This window comes from Sylvia atricapilla, chromosome 6 (genome assembly GCF_009819655.1).
Source record: "Sylvia atricapilla isolate bSylAtr1 chromosome 6, bSylAtr1.pri, whole genome shotgun sequence".
NCBI lineage: Eukaryota > Metazoa > Chordata > Aves > Passeriformes > Sylviidae > Sylvia > Sylvia atricapilla.
The window spans coordinates 25,408,659-25,422,740 of NC_089145.1; the positions used below are offsets into that span (position 1 = coordinate 25,408,659).

At 39.4% G+C, this 14,082-nt stretch overlaps 1 protein-coding gene across 1 annotated transcript in view; it reads right to left on the bottom strand.

Moving 5' to 3' along the window:
• LTK (leukocyte receptor tyrosine kinase) overlaps positions 1-14,082 on the bottom strand; it is a 92,798-nt gene that overhangs the window by 43,189 nt on the left and 35,527 nt on the right. The window contains exons 2-4 of the mRNA XM_066321234.1: positions 11,146-11,259; positions 7,129-7,284; positions 6,281-6,503 (exon numbers count right to left, since the gene is read on the bottom strand). Of these exons, the coding sequence (XP_066177331.1) occupies positions 6,281-6,503; positions 7,129-7,284; positions 11,146-11,259 (493 nt within the window). The remainder of the gene's footprint in view (positions 1-6,280; positions 6,504-7,128; positions 7,285-11,145; positions 11,260-14,082) is intronic.

The window sequence follows — 14,082 nt, forward strand, 5'->3', positions numbered from 1 at the left end:
CCAGACTGCAAATCTTTCTCAATTGTGCAGCACTTGTGGCAATTTGGAGAACGACAAATGGTCCCATGCACCCTTATTTTAAAGATGGTTGTCAGACATGAAAAGCTAGAGAGAGATACCAAAAGTGAATTTTTGAAGTACCTCACTCAATTAAGTTTGATGGAAGTCAAAGGTACCCAGGTGTCATTTAAAAACTACAGCAGAATTCTTGAAAATACTTTTACTTTCTCTTTGTTTTCAAAAACTGTTCTTATATCTTACGTTAACAAGACAGCAAAATACAGTTAAATGTATGTGTTATTATTTTGTAAATAAATTGGAGCAAGGCTAGTGAGAAAGGAATCCTTGCTCTAAGTTCTTTTCTGAAAATAGCATCAGACAGAGGTAATGTACCCACATCCTATACACTGCTGATGTTACAGGGGCCACTCTGGACAAGTGATCTAAGTGCCAATGGAGTAATAGGAAGGTCAGGCCACAGTGTTAAGACGTGTTGATCAGCTCTCTCCTAGTATTACTTTTTCATTCAGGAAATGCCTTCAGCTGCCATGAAGTGGTCATGGTGCCCTTGTCCTGCACCAGGAACATCATAGAAGGCAACACCCAGATTACAAACACATCTCTTCTGGACTCAATATGAAAATCACAGAACCCTATTTGCAATTTGCAAAAAATCCAAAGCAACTTTAATTTTTTATCACCCTCTCTTGCATTTTTCCCCTTCACAAATCAATTATATAACTTTGTCTGGATAATTTTTAATATCCCTTCTATGGCATCCACCCACCTTTTACTTTCACAACTGTACACATGCATAAATACCCACAGATAGCCTGAACTCACATGAAACTGAGCTCCTCTTACAAAGATGACCCTGTTTCCTCTATTTCCTGTCCCATGATAATATATTCAATAGTTCATTATCATTTAGTTCATCTTCAGAAAGGTACAGCCCTGAATTGCAACAGCAGCATCTCTACTTCTCAACAAGGGAGCACAACCACTTCGCTTTCATTCTGTATTACAGTACAGCTTTAGGAACATCCAGCACCTATAAATATCTCTCATAAATATTCTTATAAATATATCCCCCCTGCCACACTGTGGGACAACATCCAAGACCATCCAGCACTGACCCAGATCTGAGTCACTTCTGCTACATGCTCTGTTCATCACTCAGTTGCATCCTGTTGACCACAAGAATGAATGGGCCATAATCAAATTGGTTCAATGAGCCAATAAGGGTAAGGACAATCTTTAAATCTTTTGAATTTGGCTATTAGGCATACTAGACCTGCCAAGCACTGAGGCATAGGTCTAGTACCTCTACCAAGTTATAACCCACCCTGCAGCTGAGCTGCAATGTTAATACAACACAGTGCAAGAACCTGTGGCTCACAGCCTCTGATTCACAGCCAGTGGTAAATTTAGCAGTAGCAAATAAAGAGCCTCACAGCTGAAAACAATGACTGGTTCAGCTTCTGCACCTTAATCCTGTATGGTTTATGAGCCAGACACTTTGTAACTTGCTGTTTATAGACTTGTGTATCAAAATAAAGCTACTAGTCATCTAACTCAACAAACCAAGCTCTGAAATGCCATGACTTAGGAAGACACAATGTCCATTTTGCCATCTCTGCTGGGAGACCTGTGGTATCTGGTAGAAGAACAAGGTCACCATATTAAGCCACTACTTCTGTGAATTGGCAGCTCTTCTGAGTCAGAGCACTAAGATCCCAGGAAACATCCCAATTCTGCACTAAAATATCTCTGGTACTGAAATTTTCTCCATTTATAACACTGCAGAAAAAACTGCCTAGCATTCGAAGATTGCAAAAATGGCAAGTGGCTTTGCATCACACAAAGTGCTTTTGTGTATGAAGCCTCTTGATCATCAAGGTATTCCCCTTCAGAGAAAGCTTGGCCCCCTAGATCCAACTGCAGCAAGATTTCTAATGCTGTAAATAATTATGCCTCCTTTCCTTGGTCCCACCATTGAAACGGAAGCCAGTCAGAGCCAATGTAATTTTCTTAATGGAATCAGGAACGAAGCCCATTGTTGATCCAGCAGAAGATGGATCATTGCAGCAGGCTTCCAGATAAGCCAAGCTTGGCAATAACTTTACTATTGATTTTATGTCAAACCAGATCTCAAGTATCAAGGTATTACTCTTCTTCTAAAAAGAGATGTTAAAATTCATCAGTATGCATGGAAGAACTATCAGGGCCTGACATAATTTTGAGAAATTTGCAAGGATAGAAAGTTTGGAGTTGCAAGCTGTCTAATGCTTAAGGCAAGAGGATTCAAGATTCACTGTGAAAATTTTAAATTCCAAATTTTCTTTTGTAGCGTTCACTTTGGATTTTCATTAGCTTCTCAATCTTCTCTGCTGAACAGATGTTTTCTGCCCTCTTCTTACCAATCCTTTCTACAATGTAGTTTTTCATATCTAACAAAGGTAACTGATGATAAATTTTAGGGAAGAATTTATGTTAAGAATAATTTTCATTAGGACTGAAAAATGCAATAAAGCAGAACATGAAAGCTAAAACATTTTCTAAATTAGGGGGATCCACTCCATGAGTTTTTGGACAAAGCTGTGCATGGTAGATACTTCTAGACCAAATCAATGATCATAAAAATTAGAAGTTTTACATTACTTTTATATACACAGGAAGCTGTTATCTGCAAGTCCACATGAACATCCAGTGCTAACCACTGGACTTGTAAGGAAATAGAGAAAAATACATGCCTACCACTCCTGCCTTCACCAAACTCTTAGAGGGTTATTCTTTGACACAGTATATTTTTGGGTGCAAGTTCAAGAGAGGCACAAGAGGCATTGACTGAATCATACTCCCAGCTTAGCGTTCAAAATTCACAGTCTTATAGAAGAGCTGGAGAGCCTCACCCTTTCTGGATACATTGTTTAATCAAAATGGTTCTGCTCATTGTTGTCAGCATGAATTTAGACATTATCTGAGAACACTTACCAGGCTACTCCCTTGTCATCTGTACAGTAGGAGAAGCTAAATAACTTTTGTGAATAAAACAAACCACATTAGTAGAATTGAAGTGTCAGAAATGGCAAGTTTTTTCAAGAGTCTCAGCATATGGTGGGCCATTTTATCACCACCACCCGTCCAAAAAAAGGGGGAAGACACAAAAACCTAAGCAATAAGCAGTTTTGTGAGGTTGGCTAACTGAAAACTAGTGTGTGCACACAGCCACGAACTTTTCATTTTCTGATCTACCAAGACTACCATGGCCATTCCAGAATGAAAACAGAACAAAATCAGCTAGGCTTATTGACTACAGAAAGTGAAAATATTATCCCTGCCCCAAATGATTCTTTTTTATTTTCAATGAAGTGTGAGTACTTAGAGTTGAAAGAAACTAGCTTCTTGCTGAAACAGTTTTGGCTGAGAACACTGAAATAATTGTGATCCACAACAAACATAAGCATTTGAAAACATTCAAAACCACACAGGACTCAAGAATTTTTAACTGTGGCTGATTCTGGGTCTGTGTGGTAAAGATGAAAAGGTGGGATAAGCAAAATAGTAAAAAATTTTAAAAAAAAGAAGTTTTTAAAAAAGTTTAAAATGTGTTTGATGTGACCTGAATAAGCACCATAACCATAACCCTCAGAAAAGTGAAAACAGTTTTCTGAGTTAAGTGCCAGACAAAGAAGGCTTGACCCTGTAAGCAAAACTACAGGCTCCTGATGTTTGAGCTTTACTGACATAATGAGAAATAAAACTTTATATGTATTTTATATATATATATATATATATATATATATATGTAAATACATAGCATCTCATACATCTCATTCCTCCAGCAGTTCTCCTTCTGATGGTAATAACTCAGAATACCCATGATCTATAGATGTGATATTTAAAAATAAACATTGTGACTTTTTGACTTTGCCATACTTGTTCAGAGAACATGGTACTGAAAGTCCATCTGTTTCTTTTTTCTTTCATTAAGGCTTATCTGTGAAAAAGTAGTGGCAGCTTCAATGCTACCAATTTAAGGATAAATCCTACTAGTTAGTGAGGTGAACAGGACAGAAATTTTCTCTTACATGTGACAAGTCAAAGCTTTTGGGAACTGTGTAGTGATGGATCCTGGAGGAGAAAAGTGGAAAATATTTCTAGGTCCAGAAAGAGGAGAGTTCACTGAAGCAGTCTGGTGCAGCTGGGGTTTATGATGAAGTATAGCTTGGTCATGGAATTGAGAGATTACAAAAGGGACTGAAGCACGATTTCCAGGAGTGAGTGATTATCTGAAAAAAGTGCCACCTGTCCTTTTTTTCTATGTCCAAGTTTCTACTCTGATCTGAAGACAATCCCTCGGTAGTTATTTTCACTAGGTTACACTAGGTACTACACACAGGCACCTATCTCAAGGTCATCAGCTCATTGTCCTCCTTGCTCTGCTCTAAATTGTGCAGCAGTGTTTGGTTAAGACAGAAAAATCTTGTAGAGCTCCTACTCCCTGTGGAAAGTCCCTGTAGAGTGGGAACACTTCAGGGTGGTCTCTCCTTAGCAACCAATATTGTTGAAATCTTAATCATGCAGAGAATGTTCATTTCAGGCTACCTGCTTAGCAAGAAGCAGGTCAATCACGGTGTTAGAAATAAATTATGTTCTCCCTGCATGATCAGGTTTTTTAAATTGTACCAAGATTTTAAAATTTCACTGTAATGAGGGGGAAAAGGAAGGGTATTTAATGGTTCCTAACTTTGTTTTATCTCTTTTCTATCCTCCTTTCTTTCTTGATTTCCATCAGGACTTGGTCTCCTTCCCTGTTTAAAATATTAAGAGTAAACTTTCTGAGCTTACTGGTGCTTCATTTCATTCAGTAAGAAAAGGTATCTGTGTCACCGTTGGCACAGTGTCTGTGCCAACTTCCAGTAAAAATAACTTCATTCTAATAAATTTAAATGCCATCATGCCACCACTTTTAGAGAGATGATCATCTTTACTTCATGTAGAATTGTTTTGAACTACTCAACTGCTAAAAACATCTATGAGCCGTTCTAGAGATGCTGCAGTGATTACCAGCAAAGCCTGGTCTGACCAGTAAGGTGTAGCAAAAGGGAATTTTATGAGTTTACAGAGCAGAATGGAGCTGCAGCTGCAGAGGCCTGTCAAATATTCAAAAAGCAGCAAGGGCCACTTCGAGTAGGTAAAAAAGGATATTAGAAATTAATCCCAGAAAATGCAACAGATTCCCAGTGAAATTGGCAAGAAGATGGGGAAGGAATAGCCAGGAAGGAACTGAGCAACCACTGAAAATGAGAAAGAAAAAGAGAGAGATGTGAAAGAAAAGAAAATAAGGGGTTTCAGTCAAACTCTGCTATCTTTGGCTAACAGGGACTCTTCACTACAGATCTCCATAGCAGCCTGGGGTGTGCCAAAGAATTCAAAGAAAACAAGAACTGGGATCTATTGCTTAAGTTCTCCCTGGGAGTCAGTCAGGTGATGGAAATAAAAAACCCTGTTATGTGTCTGACCCAGGTTCTTACAAGTTGGACTGCAGCAAAGGAAAAACAAACACATGGAAAATGGCAAAATTAGATGACACATGGACTTTTCTCTTTCTTTTCCTGTTGTGATTTGTTCCCTTTACCCATTTCTCTTCCTAACTGCATTCTGCTACACACAGGAATGAAAAAGTAAAACATTGGCAGGATCAAAGGGAATATAGGACAAGATCTGGGGTTGTTACACCTTCTTTTGTTTTCCTTCACCTCTTCTTGTCTCATTTCTTTTCCCTCCCCGAACTCTACAAATGGAGTAGAAGTGGATACTCCTGAACCCACTAGAAAGGAGGAAATTATTAAAGAGGTAAAATTAACCCCATCTCAAAATGAGGATTGTGACCCTTATAGCGTTGATAGGGCCCACTGAATCCATAGGGATATCAGTCATGTTACCAAGGCTGTTTTTTGGACTGAATGCATTTTACAGCTGCAGTCCTAGAAGCAGCGAAAAAATTAATCACTCTTCACCTTTCTAAATATGAGGGAAGAACAGTGAGATCTAAGCTGGTGTGTTCTTTGCAAAGGGAACACACAAAACCTATGTCTGTTACAGGAATCCTGTCAGGAGGCTCTGTGCTTCAGTCCTGACAGTCATACCTTTATTTTCTGCTCTAGTAGCAGCAATGACCTCAAGAAGGCAAAAGACACTTATAAACAGCAGCCTGGAGGAACTCCACTCTACCTTGCAACTCAAAGGCTTAACAGTTGAAAATTGATTGTCTTACCTGGCATTCTCCCCATGGCCAGATCTCAGAGAAGTTATTGTATTTTTGTTTGTCTCCACATATTTGATTTCAACTCTGAATCTCTGGAGGAGAGGAGCAGCATCCTGTGAACATATGGCCAGTTCCAGCAAGCAAGAATCCAAGCTCCCAGACAGGATGGGGCTTTGCAGGCTGAACTCGCATCTCTCTGGGAGTCTACTGGTGTTCAGGAGGAAAATGTCCCCTGTGAAGAGAAAAAAAACCACAAAAAAAACAAGAGACACACAGCATGGATGGAAGAGAGATAACAAAAGGAAAATGAATAAGGAGTTTGAAGAAAGATGTCATGATAATAGAGGAAGAACTATGCACAAAGCCAAAAGAAAAAGAGACAATAAAGTAAAAATTAGGGGTTTAAGTAAAGAAGTGATAGAAGAAATGAGAAGAGAAGAAACCAAAAAGGCATGAAGACATGTCCAAGAAAACAAAAGCCGAAGACTTTTCCAGTCAGACAGCAGAGAAATAGAGCCAGCTCTGGCTTGTATAGGATTGAGTTTCCTAAGAAAAATCCAGTTTCTGCAAGTAAAAGTAGCTTATCCAAAAATGGGGAGATAGAAAATGAGTGTATTTTCTATGTACTCTATGACTAGGGGCCGACTGTTTAGATGGTTCATCCATACACAACAGAGGCAGCACACATGAATTACATGGTTCTGACTGGCTCTTGGGCACCACAGCTCTGCACCAGAACCAGCACAGGGTGGAACTTCCAGTGACATGGGCCTGAGGTCTCAGCCTGCTGACTCCTGCAGCAGCCAGAGCAGGGCGAAAGCAGGCATCCATTCGAGGGGAACTCTAGCTCTGCCTACCTTCACCATCTTCACAGGAGGAATTGTTTTCCAGAAGCTTCTGCTGCCTCTCCTGGGATGCCAGGACACCAGTGGAAGATAACACCCAGTCTGGTTTTCCAAAACTGTCTGTGGATGTCACCCATGAGCAGCTTGAGCCGATGATACAAGAGACTTCTGTTGTGAGAAACCAAAGGTTTTACTGAAGCCTATTCCAGCTCAAGTGGCACATGAGTGGCCGAATGTGCAGTATATGGGGGCTCTATCTCCCAAGAAATGGAAGAAGTGAAGAGAAAAAACAAGAAATTTTGTCTTGGGTGATAACAACAGAATCTTTCCCAGAGCAGGTCAAGGAACATGTAAGAATGAAAAACTAACCTGCAAATTCTTGGCAAAATGTAAGTCAAATTCCGCCCACTGGTATCAACAATGGATTTATGTCAGTGGAAGGTCTGGACCACAAGTACTCAAAGTCTCAAATGTGAATAATACCAATAATATCAACAACAATAATGAAACTGTATGGATTCAGCATTTTAGCAGAAACAAAGAACTGACACTCTAAGGGCAACCATTTCTTAGCAATAGAAAGAGCTTGACAGGGTCTCAAGCAAAATAGGTAAGCAATGAAAGCTTTACAGAATTTTTTATTTTTATCTTTTTTTAGACAGTTTTACTTTCCTCTACTAGGATGGATAAGAATATCTCTTAACAAACTCCAGAGTCTGCTTGCAGTACTAAAAACACTAGATCATCTTGGCCAGAATTTTTCATAATCAGCATATTATAAACCAGACAAGAAGTAATTCACTGTTCTCTCATCAATCTAATATAAACTCCCTGAAGGGATGTTAGCTGCACAAAAGTCTCCCACACAGAGTTGAGCTGAATAGAGCTGATATTAATTTGCATGATATTTATTTTCAGTAGTAATAATAATATCACAGTAATAACTGGAGTGTCCCCAGGCCAAGTAAAAAATAGTAAGAGACTAAACATTCATATTTAGGATCCTGATGTTCAGGGGGTGTTCAAACCTTGCAAACATGAATGACACAAAGTTATCCCTTCAGTAGCCCTGTTCCTGAGGAGAGCAGGCAGGTAGGAAGGAGACACCTAAGGTCAGAGATATAACAAGGAAGTGTGGCCATACAGGTAGGGCAAATATAAAAATAAAAGAACCTCCAAAAGATTACCTAAACTTTCAACTAAATTTTCAGAAAAACAGGAAATGAAAGAATCTTTTTCAAAAGCAGACAAATGTTCTCTTTATTCAAGGCAATTCTAACTTCGTTTTTATAAAACAACATCCAGTGAGCAGGGGTAAGAGAAACACAGATGTTACAGAGTTGCACATAACTTTGGGTTGGCACAGGCTGTGGTCTCCTACCCAAACACTTCTCCATTCCTTTGGACACTCCCCAGCTCTTTCTGGCCTGGGGAGGTTGCCAGAAAGTTTTATCTCACGAAGTCACACCTGGGCCAACCATCCAAATATCTTCTTAGCCTAATTCATCAAATGCATGCAGCTTAGGAAAGGCCTGGGCAGTGTTCAGCCCATCATTTCTACATGGAAGCCACAAGCAGATGAATTGACAAATTGTGTACATGTGTGTGTATGCAATGCAGGATTCCAGTAGCACACAGGAATGAGGACACCAGCCACTCTCCTGGCTATGTTGGATGTAGGGAAAAATGTCTGTGCACAGCTCCAAGCTATGGTTTGATGATCCAGTAAAACAACTTTAGGCATCTCAATAGCTTGGAAACCCCATAGCTGTGAGACAAAGCTGTCCTGATCCAGACCTGCTGTGCTGTTTCAAATTTATTGAGATTTGACAAGCTAACTCGGTATTCACAGACTTATTGTCAGTAGAAGTAATATTTTTTGGATAATTTTCTTAGTTGGTCATAAAACCCAGAAAGCAATTTCAGTCACAACAAGCAAACAGCAAAAGGGACCAAAGTGAAAGCTCAGGAAAGAAAAAATTCCTTTTTCAAATAGACAGTTACTTGAAACTATTGTTTATTACAAAATAATTTCATTAAATCTTAGTAATACCTCAGCTTGCAGTGGCAAGGACTGTATCAATACAGAATTAATCCTCTGAGTATGTCTCAAGTGACAAGGCAGTTCATAGCTGAGATAGGTGAACACAATGTTCCCTTTGAAACCACCTAATTGCCAATTCTCTGGGCTTTATAAGGCCTGTCTGCTACAACCTGAGGCCAAAGAAATCTGGATACCTGGAAAAGTCTGAAACAGATCAGGAAAGTTTTGACAGTAAGAAAAAGACTTTTCTCTGGGAAGAGATCACATGTGTTGCATTGTGATGGAAAGACTGATGAACAATAAGCTGTTTTTTAGCACAACTCACAGAGTACAAGAACTGGGTAGACTTCTGGTCACAGTGAAAGAGAACACTGAAAGGTGAAACCTCTACTGCCACTGTGTAACACCTCACAGGTGTTTCATATCCAGCCTTGCTCATGAACTTGGAGAACCTCAAGTACAAGTCAGCAAAAAGGCAAAACATGACAATTTAAAAGGAAAAATAAGTATAACTGAGAAATAGATCTGTATTACTACAATCAGCAAAGAACATATTTTAAGATATTACAAAAATGCTCCAAAGAAGATTGGATGGAAAAAAGCTCATGGACAGTTCAGGATATGTCAGAAAGTACTTTAAAGAATTAGATACTTTCTTGAAGATGTTACTGTAAGGAACATTCCTCTGGCAAGGCTACATCAACTTGCCACCTCCTGGGAGGAATGTGTGGCTTTTCTAACAGCAGAGGCCTTTCTTTATTGTTTGGCATCTTCATTAACAACCTGAACAAGGAGACAGGGTGCACCCTCAGCAAGTTCAGAGAGGTGACAGAGGAGAGGAGCAGCTGGCACACCACAGAGCTGTGCTGCCATGCAGAGCAGCCTCAATAGGAACCCCTTGAAGGAAAAGCCAAGTTCTGGACCTCGGGGGTCTAACCCCATGCACGTGTACATGCTGGGGCTGACTGGCTGGAGAGCAGCCCGAGGGAAGGACTTTGGGAACGTGGTGAACAAGAAGCTCTCTGTGAGCAAGCGGTGCATCCTTACAGCGAAGGCAGCCAAAGCTTTCTGGGCAGCATTAGGAAAAGCATTGCCAGTAGATTAAGAGAGGTGGTCCTTCTGTCTGTTCAGCACTCGTGAGACCACAGCTGGAGTGCTGCATTCAGCTCCGGCCCTCTTAATGCAAGACACATACAGACCTACAGGGACAAGCCCAGCACAGGTCCACAAAGATAACTGAGGGACTGCAGCATCTTTCATCAGGGGAGAGGCTGGCACAGCTGGGATTGGTCTGTCTGTAGAAGAGTATGGTCAGGGGGATTTTATCAATGAGTACAAACACTTTGTTGAGAGCGAATGAAGAGGAAGCTAGGCATTCTTTGTGTCCGCTGACATGACAAGAGGCAGTGAACGAATGTTAAGAAACCTCACCACTCACTTGGTTTTCACAATGCCTTGAAAATAAAATTCCATTTGGAAAAAAGCTAAATTCAGTATCAAAAAAGATAGTTTGTTCTATAATAGTGGGAAAGCAGCTCCACTAACTAGCTTTTATTTCAAGAACTCCAAATCTGGTGGGTTTCATGGTGCTGATGAATTTTTTTTCTTTCCTTTTTCTTCCTTTTCCCTTTTACTACTGTGTTGGGGTTTTTTAATTTATTTTGTTTGTTTGGGTTTGTTTTGGGAGGTTTTTTTGTTTGTTTATTGAGGAGGGAGGAAGTTTCTTTTGCGGAGGGTTGTTTGGTTTTATTTATGGTTTGGTTTGCATGCTATGTTGTGGATTTGGGGTTTTTTGTTTTTGTTTAATACAGAAATAAGGAATTCTTTAAGTTTACACTGGCTTTTCTGAGTCATTGCTCTAGTTCCAGTCAGAAACACAGTGTCACAGCTTTCTAGTAAGAGGTGCTTGTGACTGCCATCATCTATCTTACACCTAGATTCTGAGGGAGAAATAAGGAGGATGTCAGGAAGAGGACTTGTGGTACCTGGTTTAGAAGGCTGATGCAATGAAACCATCCTATTTTTTATCAGGGAGATCTTCTGAGTTGGATTTGGTGAAGAAGAGTTTTCTTCATGGGATCCAGAGCAGAAGACAACAGCTATAACACAACAAAAAGAAGAAGGGATGTGTTTGATGTTGCTATACAAAACTCTGCTCCCACAGCGTAAAGCGTGAGCATATACATGACAAAGCCCCACTACATCACTCTCGCCTTCGTTGCAGTGCATCGGTGCAGTACCATCCTGATGCCTCCATAACAATTCATGCCAACAACAGCTATTTTATTTATTTAACCTGTGCATGTGAAAATACACAAGTCTCAAACTAAGCATGCAGTAGTTTATATCTAAGATTATCCCTGGTCTTTTCTAAAGGTCATAAACAAGTTGGCAAAATCAAACACGTTTGTTGTCAAAAGGTTTTTACAGGCAGCAAGATGCAAAATGAATTGTTTCCAAACCTCGGCAATTTGGGTTATGAGTTCAGCAATATAAAAATGTCACATCACATCAGAGGGGACTGGAATCTTATTCACATGAATTGCAGTTGAGACAAGGTTGTACAGATACGCCATTGATAGTGTTTAAGATATTTTCAGCAGAACTAGTTTGAACAATAATATTATGAAAAGTTGGATCCGTATCTATAAAAAGAAAACCCCTCAAACTTGAACATATGTTCATATGTTTCACTCACTATTGCATAGCTTTTCAGCAATATCTGGTCTGATTTTGAATTGCTATAACAATTTTCATTTTAGTATATACGACAATGCATCAAAAAGTGAGTAAAATACTGTGAAATGTTTCATAGCAAGAAAATTCTGCTTCCTTCCATCTTTTACTATGTTAGTAAAGACAGTCATTCAAGGGGTTCCAAGGAAGTGTAATTTTAGAACAGAACAGCATTGTGTTCTGCACACGCAGACACATGCTGTACTAATGACAGATTTGAGGTCTCCACAGACCAATTGTCAAACGCCTTATTTTTTCCCTGTCTCTGTTTCCAAATATTTAGGGGCATTAATATTGGAAAAGTTGATTTTGCACTGCATATCAGACACAGGCACTGCCGTGATAAGCAAGGTATTTTAAATGACAAGATGAGATCCTAAAAATATGGAATTTATGGGGCCAAAGTTTAGCCTGCCTTATAAAAATGTTGCCTTATGAAAAATCCATGTTAATAAACAATCATATATTGCAAACAAATATATTTCATTATATTAAAAGAAATTCTGCTATGTAAAGGACTTTTGACAACTGAAGTCTGCTCCTCCCAACTTATGTTCTGTGTCTTTTGAGATATTGCTCAGTTCTCTATCTCCCCATCTTCGCTCAGCACTGCTGTAGCTTCAGTATTTACTTCCCTCAGGGCTTTCTGTAAAGTCTGTTCCACCCACTCATCTCCTCACACACTCCAAGCTGCTTGTATACTTTGGAAATAGCCCGAGTATCACGGGACCCACAAACATAGTACAGTCATAGCAGAAGTTCTGCTGGAGACATTTTTCCTGATACAACTAAAACTTAAACTAAGTGTTTGACGCAGACACACCCCACCCCACTCCCCTACAAACACCTTTGGGATGTTCCTCTTGTTTTTCATTCACGAGCACAAGATCCAGTGGCAGATAACCAGCAACGAAGCCCTAAGCTACTAGAAACATGCTTTTACTCCTTCAGTGCAGAAAATACCTCCACTGCCATTAGCGACAGGCTGAAACAAATAAGATACAAAATAACAGTAACACCCTACTCAATTTTGGCAAAAAACTGCAAGAGTTCGTTCTAATGTGTGTAACAACCACATTCACCTATCCTGGGAAGATGCCACTTACCTAACTGGACATCTGAGAGGGAGGAAGAGCAGTCATTACAGCTGAGTTCACTGACAAAGTGTACTTGGGCAGAAGACCCTAGATTCAGTGACAGATGAGGAATTCGTTCATGTGCACCCACGGAAGTAGGTCCCCATTCAATCATTTCATCAGAGCAAAGAATTTCTGGCTGTGGCTGAGCAGAAGAGGACTCACAGCAGCAGCTTAGCAGCCTCTAGTCTAGCTTATGGTCTTACTTTTTGTCTCAATTATTTTTCTTTCTCATTTATTCAGCTTCTTCAATTGAATTGAAAATCCAGTGCACATAGTCACTAAGATGCTTCTGATAATCCCACATCATGTCCTCTCACACATATGTGCACGTAATTTTTGTATGACAAAAATTTCAGCATGAAAAAACTAATAATGACTATTACTTTTAACCTCCATGATTTCTCTGTCTTGATAAGCAAAAGTCAATTGTTTAAATGAAAAGAAATATACCATAGAGAGGAAGGAGATTCATGATCTTAAGCTAAGTCTATAGTTAAGGAACATTAAATGATCAGGAACAAACTGTGTAACATATTTAACTGTCACAATAAAAAGATGAGATCTTTTACCAGCACAGCACAAATCCATCTCTTTTTCAGTAAAATAAGAAACCTTCGGCACTGAGAAGGTAATTGCATTTCTTTCACTATCTTACAGAAAAAAAACCAAACATTAAGGTACCTGCAGTGGTGATTTTTCTCCTGAATCCTGTTTTTACCTTACAGAAAATAAGAAAATTACAGAAAACACTTTAAGAACTGCTGATGGAAAATCAGTTCCAGATCAGCCAAGACATCTTTCTGACAAAACAGTAATTTCCTTTAGAGCACTTTCTAGTGGTATTCTCCATCTAATATAAAAATAGCAACTCAAAATTGCTCACTGTTTCTCTGAGAAGATAAACTGATGTACAGACTAATAGGTCTATCTAGGAAGTCACACTAAGCCTAAAGAAGACTCTTTGTCTGCTACCTATTCAAGTATTTTTCTGTGATCCTAAACCTTCCACTTTCAGCTCAATAAATAATTTCTCTCATTCATGAGTAT